General features: G+C 29.6%; 1 protein-coding gene and 1 long non-coding RNA gene across 5 annotated transcripts in view; one reads left to right on the top strand and one right to left on the bottom strand.

Annotated features, from left to right (window-relative positions):
- Positions 1-3,515: 3,515 nt before the first annotated feature.
- Positions 3,516-3,955, top strand: LOC143197192 (uncharacterized). Its single transcript, XR_013005942.1, has 3 exons — positions 3,516-3,651; positions 3,700-3,777; positions 3,838-3,955. It is a non-coding gene; the product is annotated as an uncharacterized LOC143197192 (long non-coding RNA).
- Positions 3,956-4,367: 412 nt separating this feature from the next.
- exp (expansion) overlaps positions 4,368-27,466 on the bottom strand; it is a 62,067-nt gene continuing 38,968 nt past the window's right edge. For 2 of the 4 annotated variants that reach the window (XM_076405436.1, XM_076405440.1), the window contains exons 3-9: positions 26,482-26,639; positions 15,196-15,268; positions 13,687-14,047; positions 11,158-11,390; positions 5,285-5,378; positions 5,016-5,213; positions 4,368-4,970 (exon numbers count right to left, since the gene is read on the bottom strand). In XM_076405436.1, coding sequence (XP_076261551.1) covers positions 4,951-4,970; positions 5,016-5,213; positions 5,285-5,378; positions 11,158-11,390; positions 13,687-14,047; positions 15,196-15,268; positions 26,482-26,639 — 1,137 coding nt within the window. In that variant the 3' untranslated portion in view covers positions 4,368-4,950. The remainder of the gene's footprint in view (positions 4,971-5,015; positions 5,214-5,284; positions 5,379-11,157; positions 11,391-13,686; positions 14,048-15,195; positions 15,269-26,481; positions 26,640-27,466) is intronic. The other 2 variants (XM_076405435.1, XM_076405439.1) reach the window with 1 other exon arrangement.

Below are 27,466 nucleotides of genomic sequence, written 5' to 3'. Positions count from 1 at the left end.
CAAACCAAATCCAAACCAAACCAAACCAAACCCCAAACCAAACAAACCAAACCAAACCAAACCAAACCAAACAAACAAACCAAACCAAACCCAACCAAACCCAACCCACAAACCAAACCAAAACCAAACCAAACCAAACCAACCCAAACCAAACCAAACCAAACCAAACCAAACCAAACCCAAACCAAACCAAACCACAACCAAACCAAACCAAACCAAACCAAACCAAACCAAACCAAACCAAAACCAAACCAAACACCAAACCAAACCAAACCAAACCAAACCAAACCAAACCAAACCAAACCAAAACCAAACCAAACCAAACCAAACCAAACCAAACCACAACCAAACCAAACAAACCAAACCAAACCAAACCAAACCAAACCAAACCAAACCAAACCAAACCAAACCAAACCAACCAAACCAAACCAAACCAAACCAAACCAAACCAAACCAAACCAAACCAAACCAAACCAAACCAAACCAAACCAAACCAAACCAAACCAAACCAAACCAAACCAAACCAAACCAAACCAAACCAAACCAAACCAAACCAAACCAAACCAAACCAAACCAAACCAACCAAACCTAACTAAACCAAACCAAACCAAACCAAACCAAACCAAACCAAACCAAACCAAACCAAACCAAACCAAACCAAACCAAACCAAACCAAACCAAACCAAACCAAACCAAACCAAACCAAACCAAACCAAACCAAACCAAACCAAACCAAACCAAACCAAACCAAACCAAACCACTGACTAAAGCAAAACAAAAACCTCGCCTCTAAAGACACTCCATTTAACAACTAACATGCGAGTATTTTTGCAACAATATGAAGCTGCAAATGTGTTTGCAAAGCAGTTATTAGACATTGGAAATAATAATGTAAATAAATCACATACTCAAAAGAGGATGGCGTATTATAACAGTTTAATTAACCATAATTTGCTGGGTGAACGAGCATTATTGGCCGGGAAAAAAATAAAGATATCGAGGATCTCAATGCGACCATTCAGAATTTTCTTCTGGGACAGTTGGTTTCCTTCAAATCAGTCGACACCGTTCTGAACCAGGACGACGTAGTCAACTGTTCCACGGACTTTTTAAATTCACTGGAATTGTCTATATTACCGCCTCACAATTTGCAATTAAAAGTAGGATTGGTTGTCATCATGCTGCGTAACAATGACCAACCTCGACTATGCAATGGAACAAGACTGGCTGTGAAAAAGATGATGAATAGCGCCATTGAGGGAAAATCATAAACAACATAAAGCAACAGCAACAATCATAAAGGGAAAATACAAAGGAGATGATGTCTTGATCTCGCGTACGCCCGATGATTCCAACGGATTTACCGTTCGATTTTAAACGTTTAAAACTTCCAGTATGTCTGGCCTTTGCAATGACCATAAATAAATCTCAAGGCCAGTCAGTGTAAGTTTGCGGAATCAACTTGGAGTTTCCTTGTTTCGCGTATGGACAATTAAACGTCGCGTGTTCGTGCGTCGGAAAACCGTCATCTTTGTTTATCTGCTCACCACAACACAAAACAAAAAATATAGTTTATGGGAAAGCTTTAAATTGATTAACAAGCTGTATCATAACTGTGTGTGTCTGTAAATATCTAATTGAAACCTTATAAACAGTATGTCAGGAAAACTTTTTAAGTATGAAACATCACGTGTAATTAATCGAAAATAATAATAAAAATTTATTCATACCGAGCATTTCTTTTTATTAATTACGGATTATTAGGTCTTTTATTTATCGATTGAGGCAGTACGAAGTCTGCCGGGTTAGCTAGTATTACATATAAATTTATGTAACCATAAATTGCGTACATTTTTGTCAAGGTCGCATATAGGACGAGAGAGCCAGAACATAAAAAATCAGTCAAATGGAAGAAGTAGAACCAAAAATAGTAATTAAAAGTATTACTGAAACAGTCGATAGTAAATAGTAACAAAATCATTCGGACCGAAAATAGCTACTGAAAACAGTCGACTGAAACAGTCACTGGTAAAAAGTAGTAAAATCGGTCGAACCAAAAATAGCGACTAAAACAGTCGATAGTAAAAAGTTGTCAGTTACTAAACAGTCGACAGTCAATTTCAGTCGATAGTTCCCAACACTACTTTATAGTAATAATTAAATTACAAGTAAAAATAGGGTTATTTTCTCGAAACCAAAACATATGCCATTCATAACCCCGCCAATTTTCACACGTTCGCTCGAATTTGTTGGCCCGATCCTTGGCTTCTAGATCTCCGTTCTGTTCGACGCCAATCGCTGAAAGTTTGGCTGCGAACATTGGAACTAAGCAAAGCGCATACGCACTACGATTTTGAACAAATTTGGAACCAGTTCGGCACGAATATTCGCCGAATTCAGTTCTGCTCATGCGCATTTTCAATATTCTCACGAAATTCGCCCCAAATGCTCAGGTCTGTATCACCAGAGTGAAGAACGGAAGTACAAAAATAGTATTGAGTGAACTAGGAGTGTCGACAGCAGAGAAAAATATCGATTTTTTAAAATATGGATATATCGGAGAAAAAACAATTAATATTGATTCCTAATATATATTGACATTTTTAATAAACCCTTGCAATTGTAAAAATTACATTAAACCTTTAAAATTAACTAGCTATTTATGTTTTTTTTAAAATATCGAAAAATATCGGTTAACAAGACTATCCATATATCGGTAGTATGTCTAAATGTAGATACAAGATACATTATATCTACATGCATCTTATATCTATATTATTAACCAGGCTGGGTAAGACCGGATGTCTTCTGGGATGATTTCTAAAGTGGCTTAATGCTGAGGACCGTCATTCGGAGCCCACGTTAAACTTTAGCCCCAGTCCAGATAAACCCATAGTTGGTAAAAGGAGACTTTAAAATATATTATAAAAAAATATCTATATTTTTTCGAAATCCCTAAAGTGAACAAACAAATAAATAAATACAAACATTCTGACAAAGGAATATTTCCACAGAATTGTGGCGACCGCCACGACCCTTTAGGCCAGCACGAATTCACCAACAAGTACAAAGGTTAACAACGCCGGTGGATTGATACCATGCAGTTCCAGGCTATAAAAGAATATCCCTGCGACGTCTCGCTCTCTTTTTCTTTTCTCCGTCCCCTTGTAATAGTACCACTTCCACAACGCTACCGTACTTCCTCTACCTAACATAATATCCTTTCAATTATCCCGTCGACCACATGTATAATTTAATATTAAAAATAAAAAGTATTTCTTCAATCAGTGTTTGCAGTTCTCGTGCAAATTCCTTCCAAAAATAGTAGTGAGTGTTCTGACAAATAATAGTAGCGCCAGCCACACATTTCGACCGACTGACCGACCCGACGAACATTCCTACAGAACTATTGACATAGCGCCATCTATTGGATACTTACCCAAACAAGTCGATGAATTACCTTACCCCGCCATCTGGTAGAATCTTAGGAACCTCATATATAAGCAAAATTCTTTGTCATATAATGGCAAATTCACAAAAATCACATGCGTGCCGAGGGAGTTCGGCTACGTTTAGCCTTTTTTTCATCAATGCATCAAATCAACAACAAATAATTTGCAAAAAAATATACTAAAATTATTTAGATGCAAGGTATGAATTATTAGTAAAATGTTAAAATTAGTAACACTAATTTTGTAGATTGCTATGGAACAAAGGATATCAAATCAATAATATCAAATAATATGAAAATTGAACTTATTTGAAGACTATTGTAAAGTAAGAATGAAAAATAGTCATATTGTGTACTTTTACACTTTTTAAGTTCTAACATTGTAGGTATTTAAAAATATTAACAAAAGGTAAAAGGTTTTTAAAGGGGATATCCTGGGTTTTTTTAAATAATGTAAATTATGATGTAGTTAATAGAATATATGTGAAATAGATTGATGACATAAGATTAAAGCTCTGTCATTTTTCTTGTTTTATCTATATAACCGCCAGGAGCAAATAAGTAACACAGAAATGTATATCGTGTAATAAATTTCAAAAGGATGGAGCTATATTTTGAACATTTCATTCGAGTACGCATTGATGATAAGGTACTAAAAAAGCGAAATTCACTAACCACGCATATGTCTGTTCGTTCGGTCTAAGTGTTGTAGATGCAGACTGATTGATTCTAATGGGAGTATTAATGAATTTAAATGATTATAATAAAGTGACCGTTATTTAAATTAATATACCTTATTGCCATATTATAATATACATTATGCCAAAATATTTCATGAATGGAGATTAACTATACATTAAATAAAATATTAATATTGATGTGATAGATGCTAGGAAAAATAAATAAAACATGTATAATATCTACCATCACCATTTATTTTATAAATTAGAAAAATGTCTAATGAATATACAAAAGGGTCTATACAAACGTTCATTAAATTATTGTTAAAGTATTTACTAAATGTAATCACATTATTCAAGACATTAACATATATGTTACTATAACATACAAAAATTATATGATAACTCACCATATGAATTAAACTATGATATATTGAGTATTTCACTTATTATTTTTGCTAGTTGTCCTTAAAGATAATATTGCCTTTTATTGTCTTAATATTAACTTATAAATATGTACAAATAATATATTATTAAAACTACACTTAATCATATATCTACTCGAGTATATAAATGTACCAGATGTTCATAAATGTATAAAAAAAAAACCAAAAAGTCAGTCGGTTATACGGCATAAAGTGTTTAGATGGTAATAATTAATATGTAGTTTGATTAAAAATTATCCACTAAATATACAACAAATTATCAATTACTCAATCCCATTCGCCAATGTACATTGTGCGGGGTTGTGGAGGTATATAATTCCTAGTAGGTATTGGTAATCGTCCATAAATTTGATTATAAGGAGATTCCATAGCATCAGAGTCTGAAACGAAAGTCTATGATATTTAATTTCATAATTGTATTTGATATATTCCTCTTACCTATTCCACTTTCATAACTTCTGGCATGCCACATAGAGTGAGGATGTATTTGGTGGTGGTTCATGTTCATCTGATGATGCACCAGCATTTGCTGTTGTTGTTGGGTTATGGAGTATCGTTTTGATGGGACTGATTCTTTTGCTTTGGATTTGGCAAAATTTGGTACTCTTGCTCTTAACCCGCAGTAATATGGATCATCTATATAAACAAAATTACGTTAATTTTAAAAGTCATCTGAATAGTTCATTAAATTAATTAATAAATATTACCATATTTCTTATTATCTTTTGACTTTTCTTTGTTGTTCCTAGAAGAAGAAAATGACTTGATCATATTCTGGTCATCTTGGTCGTCATAGTCGGGCTGTAAAGAAATCAGATTGCATTTAATATTACTTTTCTCAAATTGTGGTTATATTTTAGGTTGTCTATGTTCAGATCTGTAAAGTAATTTGACGGAAAATGAAAATAAATCGTATAAAAAGGCTCATAATGGATGAATTTAGAATATAAAGGCAAGATGACGGTTCAGTTATTTATGGTGAGTTTTTAATAAAAAGACCTTGAAAAATAGAATTCAAATTACAATTAAACCGAGGTGACTTTTAACAAATTTTACTATTTATCAGTATTTGATATATTTAGTTAACTTGTTGTTTGGCTATCTATAATACTTTTGTGTAAAATCATTTTGAAATTCATCTCGGAATACAGGGAAAATATAACATTTCAGATGAAAAAAATTAAATGCTTAAATAACGTATGTAAGCCAAACAGATTACACAAATATTTTCTCCTTTCTTTTTAAAAACTCTCAGAATCTGTAGAATATTTACTTCATATATGGTTTATTATCCATTGAGAAAAGCAAACTCATTAATATAAAACGAAACTGATATTTGTTCGCTTTTAATTAATATTAATTTCCAAACATCCACAATCAATAAAATTCATTTCACTGTCAAATAGATAACAATATTAAGAAATGTATGATTATATTTAGTGAAAGTTACTAACCTAATTGTAATTTGCATAGAACTAAAATCGTTTCTAACGAATATAGAGTGCGAATTCATGATACGGAAATATGGATACCATCATATTTTAATTTACTCTACATCACTTTGCTTATATTAAAATATTCGTCAAAATACATTCATTAATTATGCAGATAAAGTTTATAGCATTTAATAAGGTAGATTATGGGCGTGGAAATGATTTTATTCCGAAATGATAAAAAAAGGGTTCGTAACGATGATACCGGCACTGTTTAGAATACCATACCTAAACATTAACATTACACAAACGAATATAGTAACCTAGATAACAACAGTAGGTGTCATGAAAATAGAATTTAAACAATTAGTTTATCGATATTCATTAGTAGGTGCAGCAAGATTATTTAAAATAATATTCACGTCCGTTTTTTTTCGATTCATATAGTCATGATAAGTACTTTTGAAAAACTCTATGACAATTCTACGTATTTATACTTAATAAAAGTTAAAATAGATTTGGAAAAAAAACGACGTTCAAAATAGTAAAAACTAGACATACTAAACTAAAAATGTTTTATAAACTAAAAAAGGAAAAAAAATTAAGACAAAATGTGGTCTTCTGTGTGTGTCGAAATGTGGAAATCTTACAAGGCACCGATATAGCTTGATCATAGGTAAGCTATCATTTCTATCCATTAATAGCATAAAACTGACTTTTCACTTTGATAAATAATCCAAATAAAACCGAAGCGCACCAAAAAGTTTAGGCGCTACAATGCGAAAATGGAAACGTTAAGTGACGTCAATGTTTCGTAACGTTTCTGACTGAAACGGGTCATGCAATAAAAAAGGTGTTAATCACATCCGTTACAATATCTCAAATATATATTTATTCATTGTAGTTTCATTATAATATAACAAAACTTATCATGATCAAGGTTTATCATGTAGTATATGAGAAAAGATATGTTGCGTCGTAATAGAGATACATGTTTAGAAACTTAATATCCTGCTTCGTCTGGTATTCCACCCTGTAGTTGAAAAACTATCTGAGTATTAAAATAATATTTCACCGATAAATAGGAGGAGACACCAAGTAAGCGACAAGCTTTGTATCGTTCGAGATCTACAAAATAATTTTACTTTCAATACATCTACAATAATGCAATATGTATTTCTGATGTGATATGCCTTTATTTTACAAGCATTTGAATATTTATTTTTATGGCATTCGAGAATTGTTTGCACCTTTAGATGGGTGGCTATTTATTGGTACAACATATCTCAACTAGAAAATGTTTTTATTTTCCATCCTACGGTATATTGATTTTTATTCTTCGATTTCTAGCTTTGTTGTTTGAAAATGTATAGTATAGGTATTATGGATTTACTTTATGTTACTATCGTATTGTTCATTCCTTTTGAATCCGTTTATATATAATTACAATATAAAATGTAGTTCATTAAATGTTAAAATTCTTTAAAAATGGTTGTAATAATATTTTGATAGGTTCACACTAATAAAATGGTAATAAAACTTGATTCATTTTATTATTGTACAGTTGAATAACAATTATAACAATATGGTTTTCTCCTATAATTATTCAAATATGTTTTATGTTAGATTAAATTAAAATCCGAAACCACAAGGAAAAAAGTGATTTTCGAGAAATGTTGATATTGTAAAACCGTTTACACAAAATGGTTAAAAAACCCAACTTTTTATATATCTGTAATAGGTATTCGTATAATATAATCAATACTAAATATTTGCAATTAAAAGCCACGAGATTATTTATTGTTTTCGGTGTTAATACAATTTGTCTTGGTTTTTTCTCCTCTCTTACATATTTTACCGGAACGAAATAAAAGAATAAATCGTTATAAATTACAAAATTCAAAATTTGTCAATAATATTAAGTGAATTTTAGTTCTATTTCGTTGTCAAATTATTAATTCTAAAGTATACTTAATTAAAAACTAAACAAAGTTAATGGTGAATATAATAAGAGAGAATATTTTATTCTTACCATCATTTCTCACATTATAGCACAAAAAAAAACCAAAAAGATCATAATTATTAAATAATCATAATGTTTAAACACATATCTGAGATTATGGTATCAATATAATGTTACAATAATTAAACTCAATGTATAAGTAGGCACTGCGTGATATTAGAGTTATATTAGAATATTATATTTATGGAAAATAGTAAACAATGAACTTGCTCTATTATTTCGCGACGTTTGCTCTATTTTTCATTAAATACAGTATATAAAGTGTTTATCAATTATTTCAAAAATTATTAAATAGTGTGTTTTATTGTTAATTACTTATATTTAAGAATGGAAAATAATCGAATCTAATTCCATAAAAGTGAAGTTTTTCAGTTTTTTTTTCAATGTTATCTTTAATAATAGTAAGATGAAATAAACTATCCTGGGTTATTAAACTTAATAATACCATTTTATATTGGAGTTGTTTTTGTACAAAAATGCTATTTTAATTGAGAGGACTATCTCAGTAAATATTTTCTAATGAAGCTATTGCGTGAATAACCCTATATTATTGGAGTTTCGATCAACGGTAAAAGAAGAGATTATATAAAGTAAACGGATTCATGGACTCAGCTACTTTAACCGAGAAATAATTCTAAATACAACAATTTATTCAATAGTGAAAGGGTAAAATTAGCGAGCGTTTAAGTAAGGTCTTAAACAACACGCGTTTCTTACAGCATTAAAATTCATTTATAATTTAATCAATTTTGTTCTGCCACCAAACAATATTTGACAAATTTCAACAAATGAGTATATAGGCTCACAACTAATATATTAATAGATAAATAAGTGTAATTTAGTGATTAATTTAATTGCATAAAAACTATTGTCTGTTAGCTTAAAGTGGTTCACCCTCTTGAGTGCTTTTTTAAATTGGAATTGTCGATTGTTCTGAACTGATTTTAATCTTTATTAATCTCAATTGCATTTCTGCTCGTATCACCGTTCAACTGCTGTTATGGTCTGGTTTACAATGTTCGTCTAAAGATCCCATTTTTGAAATATCTGAATGATTAAGATATTACTATTGCTGACATATCCTAGTGTTGGTATGCTATAGATCTAGACTAATTTAAAAATGTATAATTTAATAACATATTATTTTCAGTAGATGGAACTTTAGGCAACATTTTTTAAGGGGAGTTTGAGGTCTTTGTGGCATTAGGATATTCGACTTTTATTTCAACCTACCAAATTTAAAGCCTATATCAAATAATGATGAGAACACTTCTTCGTTTTCCAATATATTTTCAGGGCGCCTCAAAACACCTTCATGTTATTTTAACTCCAAATATTAATAACTTTTACGCCAAATGGCGCTATAATTTAATAAACAATATAAGTGTAGTAGGTGGAGTAGTAGGTTTTAAATCAACATTAAGATTAAAAATGTGTTTAAAACTAAAATAAAAGACAATGTAACAAAAATGATCGACATATATGGAACAGTTCTCTATATAAACGAGTTCACTATTTAAAATTAGTTCTTGAAGCTTGATTTTTGATAGTTCATTGTCATCCTAAAGATGCTCTATAATCTGATAGGACAATTGATTGCTTATACAGTGGAAATAATAGGAATTACGTGCCAATATTGTTTAATGTCAATGAACTTTTTGAATAGTAGCGGCTTCATTTCGTTTTCTATTAAGTTGTCTTATATAATCCCTAATGTTGCCTTTAGTGTTTTATTTGGATACAACCTAGTGATAAATTAATTACTGGAATACATGTAAAACTATTTTTAATTTCAACTATTTATTTTTAGATATAAATAAAAACCATAAATCCCAAACTGTCCTTATGTTTGATATATAATATTTAATGAAACACCCGGATACCATATTTATGAAGTAGGATTAACTTAATATTATAGTTCAATGGCTGATCAACTTATTTGGATCACTTTTGCTTATGCCTTGCTTTTTGTGTTCTGTATTTAAACAGTACCGAGTAGTATGTGACTAACTTAGAGACCACACCAAAAGATATCTAGTGTTACCTAAACTGGCTACTGGCGTGATTGGAGTGGCTTTCCCTATCGGATTTTACAATCTTGTCTGAAAATTTCATTCTCTCTATCTCTGTTAATTATGCGAGGTTGTCAGAAAGTATTCTTTATATACTATAGTATACAATTATGTTTTTTAACACCCCTTTCAATTAGTACTTATTCCAGGCCGAAAGATTTCAGATAAACATGTTTTTTTATTATAGTACCAATTTACTATTTTCTTTATGTATAATTATGTGAATCAATATAAAATATTAGTTTTCTGAATCTGCATCACATGAAGTCGACGTGAAGAAGATGTGAAGTCTTCTTATTTCATGGACTTTAATATACGTAACATTTTTTAGTTTTGTTTCATTGTTTTTTTTAGTAAGCAGAAGGTAAAAAGTGAAAATTACGTCGTTATTTGTAAATAACATAAATAATATATGGACTAGAGACAACTCGATAAATCGTATTTTAGATTTTTGAATAACAAATGCTCTATAATGCATGGTTTTGTTATTGAAGCTGATCAATAAACTAATGTATTGAGCATGCATGTTCTTAACAATCTCGTCTGAAATGGGTGGTTTTATTTTTATCGGTTAATTATGATAAAATTTGCATAGTATATTTTATGTTCGACCTTCAACAAAATTATAGAGACCACTCGTAACTTAAATTTGTTATCTTGTTCTGTTTTTTATTATTCGTATTGTTATTTTATATGATCTTGGATAGATGATGATACGGGTTATGGCGTTTTTAAACATTTTCATGGCCCATTATGGTCTAATAAATAACTCCGATTGTTGCGCCTATAAAAATATTTCACGCTGTGGCAATCCGAGGTAGCAAAATTGTTTTATTTTTACGAATAAATCACGATGTTCCATTAATGTATGTACATACATTAAAACGAAATTGAAACACATTGATATCAATCTTCATTTCGGATGAAATTTATTAATATTATAATATTAAAGGTCGTAAATAGTTGAGCCGGTAAAAACGCAAATTTTGATAAATGACCGAGTTATTGATTCATATTAAATTTGTACATGGAATTCTTCAAATCATTCTTACCTTAGGAATATCATGCGGATACATGTCTCTTGGTGGTAATTTAGGAGGTTTGTCACCACGTCTTTGGGCGTGTTGTTGGCTCTGTATTAACAGCTGTTCCCTGGTGGCGGCTACACTGCCTCCAGCGAAGCCCGAGCTTCCAGATGAACCACTTCCATTGCCAGCGATGCTGTAAGGATCTTCGTCAGGTATAGGAATACGAGGACGATTTTTAATATCCATAACACGTTGAACTACAAACAATATACACAAAGTAATTAATTTTCTACTTTGAAAAAAATGTTTGAACAAAAATTTTCTAGGGTGGCCTGACTCTAACGAACGTAAAGCTTTCAACTCATAAATTACATTCAAATAACCTTGATTACATCATTAACTATTTGTGATATTAATTTTTCTTGATAAATATCAGTCTTAATTTATGTTTACAATTAACTGGACTACTTCTACCCTTCTAGAACCGTTACAAAAACCTAAGCAGGTATTTTGACAGTTTTTTAGACGTCATGTCGGTTCTCTCATTATTATCACAGAAATAATAGAATTTGGTTTCATGTAAACGAGATTAAAGATTAAAAAGAAAAGAAAAAATCAGGAGAATCCACGACTCACGCGGTAATTTTTGGACAAACAATAGATACTTATGTAATCAAATAAAAAAAACATTATGTTGAAATTGATGTTAAGAAAGAACACACAATCATAGATTTGCTTATAGCTTTGCGTAGTACGAACGATACATCGCTTTGCAGTTTAAGCTTCTTAATAAATATATTAAAAAATAATATGAACATTTAAATTAAACTTAATTGGATCTAATACTGGTTATAAAAATATAGAGGAATAATTTTTATTATAAAACAATTAATTATGACAACAACGCATTATTATATGTTGATTTCAAGATAAGTTCATTATTATATTTACGGTAGGTAATATATATATATATATATATATATATATATATATATATATATATATATTAGCTTATAATATAAGCTAATAAGATAAGACAAAAATAATGTAAACTTTTAAATCAATGATATTGGCGATTATTCATCTATGTTCTTCTGTAATTCATTGTGTACATTTTAGTTATTACTGAGTTTATAAATTACATATCGATAAATATGAATCAGATGTACCGCAACTTGTTTTTTTCCCTTTTTAATTACAAGTAGTGGCTCAAATAAAAAAGTTGGTATCAACTATTCCAATTAGTAGATTACACTACATCGTATCATGATAGTAAAAAGGAATAACGTTTTGACCCACTACGTACTAATTAAAACAACGGGTGTTTGTTGATTTTTTTAACGCTTTTAAAGTGGCTTGCAATAAATCTTTTACCCGATTATAATAAACATTCGGTAGGCATTACTTTATCATCGCCTAATCAGAAGTATGACGCTTTAAACACACACAAGAACGCGTACATGCCAGTATATTTTAATATAGCAAAATGGTTGGTTTTTTTAGACATAGCTTTTTTTGTTAATCGAGATTATTTTAAAATCTTATACTGACTACGTACAGGGTGAGAATTATTGAGAGACACGCAGCAAAATCTTGGATATCTAGATTTAAGGAAATCAATACTATTCCATTCAGCCTTGAATAATTTTCAAATTATTTTATGGTTTCCTATAAATGTTACTATTATAATAAAGTTCATATTAATTGACTGGCATCAATTCAATCACTGGTTTTACATTTCCATGTTGATATAGTAGGTTATTGTTGTAAATAGAAATATAAAATGTACCATAAAAATCCTCACTACGTTCATTTCTATTTGAAACTTTACGGTATCATATTATTGTCTAATAAGAATCAGCAATTGCCATTTAGCATTTTGATATGATAACTGGTCCCATATTTTTAGTTTTCTTTTAAAATTAACTGGTATTCAACTTACAACAATAAATCACGTATCCACCAGAACTAGGTTACTGTGGAATGTTTGAATACCAGAGAGAGTCACCATGTATAATTCTTAAAACCTGAGCATATAAATCGTAATAATAATATAGCTGGTGTAGTTACTCTGCTTATATACAACAAAAAGAGACAGAAAAAAATGAACAGCAGCTCTTGTGGTAATACTTCAGTGGTTCGGTACAACTTCTTTTAAAAAATGAGGCATTGCTTTAAATGGCAGGAATATTTTTTGTAAAAAGTGATTTGCGATCATAATGAATTTGTTACGATGTATCTACAACAACTGGTACAATGCAGTACCTGCATTTCGATTATATTTATTTTAAAGATATATGACTTCTGCCATTTTTCTGTATCATATGTTAACTACATATTGTTATATGGCATTATTACGCTTTTCATGTATTTCTAACACAACGACGCTGTTATTATTGCCCTTTTTTACATCATTTACTTTCAAGTTTTACCTTTTAAGTTTTTCTTTATAATTATATACATATTATTTTTACACTTAGAGGCTAAAAACGTGGATTAATATTTAAACTATCTAATAGATTGAAATGGTTAATTATTGAAATTTATACGTACCTGGTGGTAATTTTGATTTCAACATATCCATAGCAACGACATTTATTATTAGAACCCAAATGGGACATTCCAAAAGTTCTTGGTCATTTTTAACGAATGCTATCGCACTAAGACATTGACATTCCAGCCTCCTACGATCTGGATAGGCTCTTCTCAATTCTCTGTTCACGTTGGACTGGAATTTCTTCATGTCAAATAACTTGACAGGTTTATCTGGTTCTAAAGCGGAATTTGGCAGTTTCAATATTTCGTTTCCTATAGCATTCTCATCGTCTTGCCCGGTACTTTTAATGTACACATTGCATTTTGACACTCGTTTAATCAGAATGTTACCAGCGTCGTCCATCTTTATTTTCACACCCTGCAAATACAAAAGTCGCATATACTGAAGTAGTACTACTGAAGATAGATAACTAGAAGATGCCAATGATTAATTGATGGTCAGAGTGATTTGTGAGAGATATAGAATGGATGTTTTTTAACCGCTCATATTTTTATTTTATGTGAACGTAATCCTATTTTGTGATATAAAAGTTATTCTAGAACTTAGTTTGGTCTTTTTAATTATATAATATTTTTAATATAATTATTTTGTTACAAATCTCAAATTTAATTCAATGTAATATGGCTATTATTTTATCGAATTAGTTACTCATGGAGCAATACAAATTTGGAGTAGAAAAGATAGTTTATATTTGTTTTGTTCATTTTTAAATTGTATATATTCAGCAACCTTGTATTCATCGTCTATGGCTCGTATAAACAAAAGTACTTAATAAATATAATTAGAGCCAAGCTGAATTTATTCAAGTACAAAGCGTATATTGTCTGGGGACACGCAAAGTTTTTTTTAATTGCCATTTAAGACTCGAAGATTTGTCCCAGTAGCCTGTATCTTGCGTTTCTTGAGATATCCACTGCTAGGTTACGGGGGATACTTCATTAATATTGAGATAAGATTAAATTATTTACGTCCTGTTTCATATTTGGATGGCACTTTTCTTAGAAGAAGTGTTTTATCGTAATGGACTCGGTTTCTGTACTGTGTACAATTGATATAGTTAAAGATTATTATATAACTAATTATACGGAGAACAATATGTTTGATATATTGTAACAGTTATAATTAGTTTATATTAATTAGTTATTAAAATATGATTTAGAACATTTTCAAGAATAAATGTATATTTTTAAATACAACTTATATTCAATACAGCAAATGCATATTGATATTTATGAAACATTCAAGTAAATAATTAACAATATGATCCGTATACAAGAGGTAATAATAAAAAACAATAATGTAAATAAATTGAATTAAAGAGGAAAATTATTTCATAATTCGATTTAACATATTTCTCGATTAGGTTTTTAAAAGCGTTTGTAAATGTCGTCAACGTGTATTATAAGATAAAGCTAGTGTTAGAATAGTGTAGTATAGTATAGTATAGCTTAGGTAAGTAGGCATGTTCAGTGGATTCAACTTATATATCAAATGGGATTACTTACGTGACCAATGTGTCTTTTAAATTCTTCAGTTTTTTGGTCTCTCATCGGATTGTCAAAACCGCACAAGCCAATTCTAAAACAAAATAAAATAGGTTTATTTCGACGTAATATTCTGTGAACCCGAAAGCAAATCGACTAGCCACATAGCAGTGACTTCTTCCTTATTATTATCGTTTTGACAGCTCGTAATATCATGTAAACGTTACGAAACACACACATGGGTTTCCGCAAAGTGATATTTCAGAAAGGCTGTCATGATAATGGCACGACGATATTGGAGATGCTTAACAATATGAATTAAGACACAATTTCTTATGTGTAACAGTTCTTAATTAAATATAAATTAGATACTATTAATTCAATATCCTTGGTAGTATGAAATAATTGCAGTGAATTAAAAATTTGACCATTGATATCAATGAAATTAGCATTATAATATTATCTATATGTGGTAGCATAAAAATTACTAACAAATAGTCTCGCCATATAAAGAAATCTCAACAGAAGCAGTCATACAAATGCATATAAATACATAAAGGTAATAAGCCATTATAAAATTATAATACATTGTATATCTTTACAAGTGGTTTTATTTTTTCAAGTCGACAATATGCTATAGGATGATTCCTTATATAGTATCGCATGCTACATATTTTGTTTTAGCATATCCTTGTAACTTAAGTAGATAAATAATTTGTCTTATATAAACCAGTACAAATCGAAGTAATAATAAAAAAAAAGTTCGTATGGCCGAGACTTGGTAGAAAGTAAAAGTCCACAGATCGGAGATAAGCTATTGATTTTAAAACAAACCGGGGTATAGCTGCTACATGGATTTGTCGAGACATTTTTTCTTGTGAGCGACCGAGAATAATTGCATAATAACATTTATGTTTGAATGTTAGCGAATGAAGGGAGGTATTGTTTCCGATTATGGAATGAATGTCATTTTTAAAGCACAATTATTAAAATATTAGTTATTTATTTTTTAAGTTTTATATATCTATTACATTAACTTAATTTTAAAATTGGTTTCTTAAAATTGGATTAAAATTCTTATCTATTTAGTACATTTCAGTCAATATATTTCAACTAAATACCACAAGAGAAAGTACAGGAATAAAGAATGTACTGCTCAGCCAGTAATAATGCAAAAGAGCAACGTTTGATGAATATGACGTATGGGATGGGATATGTGAGATGGCATAATTTTCGACAGTGGATACATAAATATACCTAGAGCTAGCAAAAAATGAAATTTATATTTGTTACATTAATCACTTTGGAACATTAACGGGGCTAATATTGTTCTGTTTGAAGATTTTTGGTATTTTGTCTAATGAATGAGTGTGATAGGATAAGTAATCTTTCAAAATTCCATTACGATTAATTCGTATATCTTCATACATCAATATACATTTTATATAACACCATATAAGTAAAATAATTAGAAAACAGAAGGGTAGAAGACTTATTATTCACGCATGTCTCTTTAATTTTACTAAGCCAAGTGTTACTATAAACAACTGAGAGTTGACAGTTTTAATACCACCCGATTCGTAGCCCATAGGAAGAAGATTTTTGGAGCGAGAAATTGAAATTCATTATTTACTACCTTATGGGCCCATATACTGTCGGTACCTTTTTTAAATCATTCCAACATCGACGTATAATAAATATAAATAAAACTGAATGAAATAGAAATCAATAATGATGATGATAATGACTTCCAGTCAATGATCAATCATTTAATACGAAATAGTATTTATGGCGATGTTGATATTAAAATCCTTTGTGACTGTTTAATCATCTGATTTAAGGTTTTTTCTTTCTTCCTTGATCAAAAGCTGATTTGCCAGTCAATCTGGCATACGTAAAAATCAATAAGTGATGCTGATCGAATATAATAAAAACAGCCTTGATGAAAATCACAAGGGTATCCGCGTTGTGAAAACTCTATTCCTTTTTATCCAGACCGGTAAAAAACAAGTTTTAGGAGCAGGACGAGCACCCTGTATACGCAAGTTGCAAAGCTACTTTAAATTTTACCGACTAAACAAATCAAGTTCAACAATTGAAGTTCGCTAGACAATTTATGATGCGTTTTAAACGAACTTTTTTCAGATCGGTATCTATCAGCTCTGATATTTTATTGGACTTTTCAAAGTGGTCTGTGGGCTTACTAGATATACATATATACATATAAAGTCAGTTCACTTAGCATACGGCTTTGGTATTGGGTGATAACCCTTTTTTAGAAGTTCTATTCAGATTTATATCTCGGCTCGTTTGTTTTGAATCGAATTCTGATTCCAACACAACTGAGTATGTCCTATTATACTATTAATAAAAATTAATTAACGTATCATAGCCATGTTGTTAATAGCTTGAAACGTATTTGTAAATATAGCAATTAGTTTTCCTAACCCATAGAAAATTTGTATTTTAAACTGATTCTTTTTATTTGTTATATTTTAGATCATATTCAATTAGCCTCATTATTTAGGAAACAATGTACCTTTTTAAGAATACTGTGATTCATCCATTCTGCTTGTTTACATATCTTGTCTCCAAACTAAACAAAAATACGTAAAATTCAGGAATTATATGTTTAGCTAGCAACACTGATTTTGAAATATATATCCTCAATTTGTAAACGATATTGCGGTCTCAGTATTTTCGTTTTAATTTGTATGCTTATTAAAAAGAAGTTTAAATTAAGACGGTGTCCAGGAATTGACAAATATGTTAATCGCTGTAAAAACAACATCCCTTGCATATTTCATTTCTTCAGTATTAACTATCCTACACTTACTAAATATATTTTCTTTAAGATATAAAATTACAATTACTGTTCTACAATAATTACTCTTCCTTTTATCACTATTCTATTTTACAAGAACAAAAAAGTTTTCAAATGAATTAATGTTATAACTTGTCCTACAATTGAGTGTAATTAAGATTACGCGCTCTGCAGTTAGTGGTCCTATATGCTCATAAATAATATTGAATTTGAGTAGTAGAGCATTTAATGAGAAATAATGAAATGAAAATGTTATTTGTCAGTGAAAAATATATAACAACAGGTTTGCTGAACTCTCCGTGTATAGATAATTTTTCAACGTACTTATTTACAGCTGTTTTAAACCCAGAAGACAGATTTGTTTACGTACTAATCTTAGCATGGTATGTAGATCTCTGCAGGATTCCAGGTATAGCACCAAAACCAAGGCTATGTGACGCCCACAAGTACCTAAACAGATCGTACCTTCTCAATTCCCTGTAATTGAAAAACAATGAACTGTGGAACTACTAAATCCAGCTTGTACAGGGTGTCCCCAGGCCCGATCACTATATAATCATCAACATTTACGAAACAACCGACTGTGACAAATCTTTGCTTTCATATTAATTTTAATGATAAACGAAAAAATTCCATAAACTATATTTAGTAGTAGTTTTGAAAAATGATAACCAGGAGTTTGAGTATGAATACACTTTCAACTATAACTAAAAATGTTCTAATGAAAAAACTAGTTGAGATTAATTAGTTTGATTTTGTACATAATTATAATTACTACAGTCTGTATATATTCGTGAATATATTTTTTAGAGTCCTCGTATATAAATCAAAATATTAAGAATATGATTGACAAAAGAACTTTTTTGATAATGCTGTTTCATTTTTTCTATAAATAAAATCCAACCAAAGTTTACCATTAGGGCTTGGCATATAAGATTATATTCAATATTTATCTGATTGATGGCATGCAACTTGTTTTCATTTTCATCTCAAGGTTAAGGAACTTTGTGGTTTACTTTTTTATAATTTATTTAACAATTAATTTATTGAAATTATTAATTATTTAAAATCCAATTATTAATATTAATTGTTCAATAACTTTAATACACAAACATGGGTTTTATTTTTTGGCTAAATAATGATTAATTAACAGCGAACAGTGCTGTTAATATCAAAAAATTAAGTGGAAAGTAGTTTATTATATATAAATAATTTTTATTATATATATATATATATATATATATATATATATATATATATATATTTAGTTTAACGTGGGCCGATATTTATTTACTAGCCAGGATTCGAACCCGCAACTATCATAACTGTAAGAGGATCGTCCAACAAAATTAAATAAAAATACAATGAATGTAATCAGATCCGATGTAACATAACTTACATGATCTGTGGTAAATCCGTATAGTAAATACATTAGAAGCCTACTAGTGTCAATTAATGTTTGTTTATCTTTCTAAATGTTATAATATCTCCTTAAGCCAATTAACTGCAATTATTTGATAAAATAAATAAACCAATAAAACTTAATTTTGTATAAGTTACTAACTAAATAATAATTTAAAGTTCTTTGAAATACTGGTAGATACATTGACAATAATAGACTAGGAATACTGTTTTATTGATTAAACAGGAATGAACGTGAATTTATAATTAAATAGTACATATTTTTTGTGATCTAATCAACATTTGACAGATCGTCATGAATCAATGAAATATCGTTATCGTGATCGAGCTGTTATTGCAAAAAGTTTCTAATGTAAATAATTTTGTTCCGCAAAATCTAGGCGACCTTGGAGACAAGGCTTTCGTTAGTTGTTCACGTCTAATCACGATTAAGATCTGATTTCGAAAAACAATGTAATATAAATTTGACTACCTGGCCTTATGTATTGCAATGTGTAATCAGAGGCCTGATTATTGTATAGTTATTCAATAAAGACACTTATAGCAATGTTGTCTCTGGCCTCATTAATGTAGTTTCTAAAGTGTGGCCATTATTTCATTGGATATACAGTTAATCATTTTTTAAATTAATTTTAATAATGTTTTTAGTAATAGAGATTCTCAAATTTATTTTTTATTCTCAGTTTCAATTTTAATCTCAGTTAACTTTAAGTTAACTCAGTTATCTTCGGTGCAGTTTTACTCGAATCATTTTCATGGCTGACTCAAATGACTCTAACAGGTTTTTCAGTTGTACTTTTAGGCTGATAATAAAAGTGAATCTTGGCGTCACAATTTAATTATTTTTACTCGCTTATAACCGGTTAGTTTTCGTGAATTTATTCCTTATATCTTTAAATGGCGGTACCAACGTGGAATAAGTGAAAGGGTAATAGCATAAAGCATGTCTCGTGTATATTGCACGAAAAAATTTTAATGTTTTCCTTGACAAATTTTAATTCGTTCAGTGCACGCAAAAACTGGCAGTATTTATTATAAGCCCGTAATGGTTTAAAAAATACGACAAAAACTTCGAGAATGCGAACGTGATTAATTAAAATATGCAGCTAAAACAATACGGTTTTTCTTGCTGCGCCGTAATATATTTTTACTTCCAATAAATATTTATGTTACATCCTCCATACATATGACAAAATCAGAAGTTCACAGAAAACTAATGTTTTTTATTAATATCAAGAATTCATATTTTTTATGCAACAAATATTGGTAAGAAATAGTCATGACAAAAGGTTTTTTGTCATTCATACTATGTTAGTCAATGTCAAATTTGTCTTTATACGCTATCGTCAAAAAATATATATAATATCAGTTGGGGCGGAGTCATCATTTTATTTAATCATTTTAATTAATAATTTATATCTAGTATTACGTAAATAAAGATATCTATACGAAGTCATCACTTTGCCTTGATGGCATTATCGGCATATAATTAGATATGCATAGTTAGTTAAAAAATTTATTATATTCAAGGTCTAACTCTGTGATGACATCTTAAACTGATCGCCACCTATCCTAGATCTAATAATTTAGTAATATTTTATACTATGTTAGTTTTTGTATATAAGATATACGAAGATTAAATAATATAAAAAACTAAATAATAAAATCGGTATTACTTTAAGGTAAGAAATACTTGAAGCATTGGTACAATAAATGTGTGTATACCACTATAGCTATTAAGACAGCCATAGTGAAAGAATGAGCAAGATATATTACGTACTTGATAATTATTATTGTTATATTCGTAATGGTTAGTTACATAACAGACAATGTGACAAGGAAAATGGTAAAATATACTATTTTCTCGTTTACAATAGTACTGTTTTAAGTAAAGAGTTATTAGTGCACGACATAGTGCCATAAGTACAAGTATTTTAATGTAAAAATAATCTGACTATAAAAGGTAACACAAGCTTCAGTTTCAGGCTTACAAAACTTGTCTTCAATGACATTTTAACGAAATATTTTTTATACCAAGGGTATTATATATACATTATTTAAACTAAACTATAAAAACCTACAAATAGAAAATCAGGAGGTTAAGAAAAAATATTAAAATCAAAAACATAATAAGTTCTTTAATAAAATGTATAGAATAATGTACTGGATGAGAAACTGGAGAGGCAGAAATAAAGCAAAAATTCAATCTTACGTAAGAGTAAGGTGGGTACAAGATTTTAAAGGATTACTGAGTTTCAATCAAGATTTAAATAACCGTTTTCTCTTACTCGATGCTGCCCCAGTTTATCTTTTAATGTCAGCAGGTATACACGCTGCAGATTTCTGCAACTTGTCAGTAAAAGTAGGTGCATAGATACTATATTTGCCTGTGGTAATAATTGCATCATATTTTAAAGTGATTTTCAATCGATCTAAATTGTTCAAGCGTACCTATTATACATGGTGTATCAATTATACATACGTATATAAATATATATATATATATATATATATATATATATATATATATATATATATGGAGGTAAGATTCTGCTGAAACATGGATTCTGCGAAGTCATTAAAGGTTTTTCTAAGGCGCATATGGACGCCACAACTATTTCTGAAATATAGAGCACCCGCAGAAGCATACATATTTTTTTAATGCTATACATATTTTTTTTAACCTTGTGTAATCTTATTATTAGTCTTAACCAGTCTATCCTACATATTGATAGTAGGGATTCTTGTCATATAGCATACCTCATATAAAAATTCACATTGGGGCCGATATTAATTTATAACAGTTTTTATCACTTCCTATTAGATGTGGTACTTGATTATTAAAAAGATTTAATAAGATTATCTTATTCCTAATATGATATTATGATAAAGTTAATTATTTCGTATTTGTTGACATTTGAGTATTCGAGTACTCTGCACGATATATATCAATAGTGGCGCTGGGCTTATTTTTAAACTAAGACTTTTTAAAAATAAAACTACATTATATTGGTCATGATATAAAGACGAAATTCATGGCAAGGGTTTTATCTCAATAACAAAAACACTTAATTTAAACGTAGTTTTGTAACCTTTCATGAGAATTCTGTGGGAATCTTACCTAACGAGTTTCCGACTGTCAAAAAGGTTTTTATTTTTTGAGAAGCGGACCGTGCAAGTATAATGGAAATGATGTATTCGCATCTTACCTTTTCAAAAGGATTAAAACTTTAAACATCTCTAAGCTGGAACTTTAAAACTGAGTGTATATGCTCAGGTGGGCGGTAAGAAAATGTAATTACATTGAATCTGTTACAACGTTATTGGGTATGAAAGTGATTTTAATTGAATCAAATATCAACATAATTTATCATACGAGTTAAATGACAGATCAAAGTAACATATGGATTTTATAAGATGGATATGGATCCCTGCTGCGGTGAGGATTGATATAGCTACCTGATATGAATTATCGCTGACTTCCTTATCATTCTCGCATATCTGTTCTATAAATGAACTAAATCTATTAAATAATATAGTAAATCCACTTTCTGTGTATTCTGTTAAAGACCAGGACTTGTCATGCTTTAATAAATATTATTTTCTATAGTTTTCGTCACCCTGCCTTTTCTATAGCTACAGTGAAAGTGCTTGTATTTTGTATTCAAAATATACCAGCCGAATACGTTTCACCATTTTACATTCAGAATTCAATTAACTATTGCAAAAGGGAAGTTTTTATATTTTTTCAAAACCTTTAATTTTACTTAATAGTTTTATAGAAGCAGATTTTAAACGAAGGATATTTTTTAATGAATTCAAACATTTCAAAAAAATCATCAGGCAGAAGGAACTACATAATAAAAAAAAACAGAATAGTTACTCTGATTTTATTGAAAATGTTATAAGAAAATAAACGTTATACCGTGTAAAAGGTTTGCCTGAGAGTGGCAACACCAGAAGGCAGTTCTCTTTGATGGCAAATTTTTATGTCAAAAATGTGTTTGATATTAATATCACTTGACAGCTGTACAGACTGAATGTATAATGATCTGACTAAAATAACATATTGGTTGGGTTTTGGGGTACCTGCTAAGATATAAACTGACAGAAATAATACCTGAATAAAGCAGAGAAGTTTGTTGTTTTATTAAACATCTCCATAGATTTTTGATTAAAATGAATGGAGAAATAAGCACAGATAATTGGACATACGAATGCCATTATATTAATTATTTGATACTTAATGCCTTCACATTATTAGAGTTGTTTTATATTTCTAGTGGTTGTATATTTCTAAAACCTGTGTAACATTTAATATTTAAGTATATTTTTACATTTTCGGTATTCATTTTCTGTGGAAGTGTCCTGGTCATATTAACCACGGCTTAGTATTTATAGCTTCTATCTAGAGATCTAACATTCGATAGTGTGCTTTGACAATTCATCATTCAAACACTGTTTTTTATTTTACTAGCACGTAATTTTATTCTTTCATTCATAACACAAAATGTATCCATTGACAGGTATTGGAAGTTATTTAAGATTGTTACTGATGCTAACAATATGTTGAACAGAATCGGTTAAGTTTAATATTTAACTGTAATCTTAGAATATCAATTATTGAACGGAGAACTTTTGCTTTGTTTACTAGTCGATAAGTAATAAATGCCTTACGCAACATTAAGTTAATTAATGAAGAAAATTATGAAAACACAATGTATATTGGGTTCCGTATCATTGGACATATATTTGCCCAGCTTAAATTGATTAACCTAGTCGCAGAGTAACGAGCGAGATGAAGAAACGAATTAAAGAAAACGTTGCGCGATATACGCGGTGGATTATTACGCAAACCACCTGATTCTTGTTGCCTTTCTAAATGCACGCACACATAGGCGATCTAGTTGTACTTGTATCGAATTGTAGCCGTTTTATAACTAAAAATGGACAACAACAAAATCACTGTTTACGTAACTTTATTAAGCCGATTCGAATTACTACGATTCGGTGTATTTGTCATATATATTCTGTACTAATAATACTACAATTAATACTTACCCTAACTGGAAAAAGCTTAATAAGTTCATTCTCCAACGCGTCATTCGCGCAATCATTCCAAAAAGAGATTTGATTTTTATTTAAAAAATAAAACTATTGAGGGTTAGATCCTGTGATACGGCAAGTGATGCTAAAGAATATTTTTCATCGCTACATCTGAGTATCCTGTATTACAATTTCAAATTTTTTAATATTATTTATTAGTATTATTACTATATTCTACTCGGTTTTAGAACGGGCAATACCAAGCCGATTTACCATCTATTGCTTGAGCTAAGAAATGTTTGAAAACATATGATGAACATGATGTATAATAACCAACAAATTCGTGAGGAATATTTTCGTGGTTTCTTTTGAATAATGAACCTATGATAATTTCAAAACATATATCATGCTCAGTAATTTGGTTAATTTAGTTAAAAAATACATTCAAATTTTTTGAGCACTTTAACAAAAGTCAACGGCTTATTCTTCTCAACTTTTTTATTGATTTGGTTGCATTGAATAGGACAAAAACAAAATTTAATCTCGGCCTATGGGTATCTAAATTGAAAATCGAAAGGATGCTTTCATGTTTCTAACGGATTTCAAATTCTAAATTATACTTTTAGTTTCGGCCAGGATCGGCCTTAGGTCTATTTAACTGCATTAATTATCATTTTACTCTCTCTTTCGATAAACTAATCGAAACCGTTGCATAATATTAAATATAGTATATTCACGTCGCGTCTAATGTCTTTTTAATAACATGTTTCGATTGAAATCGTTTTAGATTATTTGGTTAATTTATTTTTAATGTTATCTCGGTATTCATTTATTTATAAGGTTATCTTTGATTATCTTAATTTCCTTGTGTAGTTGTTGATAGAGATTTTACTTATTATAGTCGAAAATGGTCGTTTTACACTGGATATAACAAGTTAGTCCGGTTCTGCGACAAGTTCATTCACCACATATTTTTCAAATGCAGTTTTAGTTATTTCAGAGTATTGGTATTTTGAGTATGATATCACACTTTTTCTTTGAAATACCGTAAGTAACATAAGAGAAGATATAACATTCTGTGAGGCGATCAGGATAATATGGCACCAATAGGCTTTAATTTTCTATTATTTTACTGTTATTGAATGGGTTTTTAATATTCTCTGAACCTGTCAAGAAATCATAAATTACTGTGAGAACATGATAGTGTGATAATAACGAAAACACTATTCGAAATTGTTTTTCAACTATTAAGAAGAATGTGCATACTTAACTAATTTGCATTGAATCGTTGATATAAGGGTCAATCTCGTCAAACCCAGTTGGCCATGTTTCCTTCTCTTGTTTCTAATCGGCCGGATTTTTTTCAACAATTCAATTTAAAGAGGGAAAAAGAAAAAAGGGTAAAATACGACCAAGCAAAATAGCGGAGAATACATACAAAGCTGCTTCAGTTTGGAATTTATTGTCGGTTTTCGATTGTTTTCAAGGACCTATCAAGATCAGACTCGGTACTCTTGTTTCTTCGACTTTTTTCCCGATTTAATCACAAAGTTATACGTCTTTTGGTTTTATAAAGCTCTGGTTTATATACATATTGGAGCGTAAATATAGAAGAAAGCTGAATAAATTGATACAAAAGGGTTGTGGCCTTAAATGTTCAATCACAATAAACTTAATATGGCTTAAAAGTGAATTGAATTATCCTAAATGTGAAAAAAATAAAACGAATAGATGAGATCATTTTACAAGTTACGCTCGTTTTTTTTTATTTCAAGCGTTAGAACGTCACGCTGTACTGGGACTTCTGAGTTGGAGAACAAAAGTTCTTTAAAGCCATGCAGCGTACTTGGTATAAATTAATAACTATCTATCTTTTCGTTGTATATCTTAACTTTATACCAAATTAAATAATAAACATTATACAAAATTCGGTAATATTTACTTCATTCAGTCATACAGTTTAACACGATAATGTCAAGAGGTTCTACTATAAAAGGAAAATGCATAAAACTTACCTGAAACCATCAAAACCGTCATCAGAACCATTGACGGTTAAGACAGGTGCGCGCGCATATGCTTTTGCAACACGTCTGTTTCTTTCTAATACAATTACTTTAGCCCATATTTCATCATCTATTTGAGTCCATTTATCGAGAACTTCTTGTATATGATCCTGAAATAAATAATAACAATTAATAAATTAATATATATTAGCATTAATACCTTTTTAGCATCGGTATTAAAACAATGAAAGTTTCCACTGACTGGAAAGACCATTGGATAAAAACAGATTTTCCAATCAAAATAATAATCATGGAAGTTAACTTCAACAACGTTAATCGACTCTTAGTAAAATCTCAAAATCAAAATAGTTTTTTATTAAAAGAAAAAAGTCTTCCATTAGTGATTAATTAACTTTTGGTTTAAAAACTTCGGACCTTCGAATATATAATACACGTTAATAAACGCAGGACTAATATTTTAACATTATATTTTCTTCGTTCCCATCATTGAGCATGTTTTTTTGTCTGTGGTTCAAATATTTTCACAATAGCAATTTCTCTTTTCTTTCGCATTTGCCGCAATCATTAAGAAAAAGCACTCTTTAATAACTTATGTTTCGGTAATATTTTCGAATTAGGTTTATATTTGAAATGGTAAGTTTTCCATAAAATGTTTTACTATCTAAAAACAGATATACAGTGTTTTTAAGTTTCCCGTATGTTTTATTTAAATTACATTGTATTTGATCTAATTGTACTATATTTTTCGAAAGAATGTGATTATATGGTGAAAATAAAAGTGCATTGTCTAATACAATAAGATCTAATAATAATGTAGTTATATTTAAAAAGACAATAAAACAAGTATATATGCTGGTAATAAACAGGAACAACAATTACTGTGTAAAATTTTCATTTCATAGAGTTTGAAATTTTTCATTCTTTGTACTCTTTTACGAGCATCCATAAATATTAAACCAAGCGGCAATAAGTTTCT

This window comes from Rhynchophorus ferrugineus, unplaced genomic scaffold (genome assembly GCF_030347505.1).
Source record: "Rhynchophorus ferrugineus isolate W39M unplaced genomic scaffold, kcgeb_rfMv2 rfM5, whole genome shotgun sequence".
Taxonomy (NCBI): Eukaryota; Metazoa; Arthropoda; class Insecta; order Coleoptera; family Curculionidae; genus Rhynchophorus; species Rhynchophorus ferrugineus.
The sequence above is the reverse complement of the archived record's forward strand: the minus strand, read 5'-3'. Positions and strand labels throughout refer to the sequence as shown.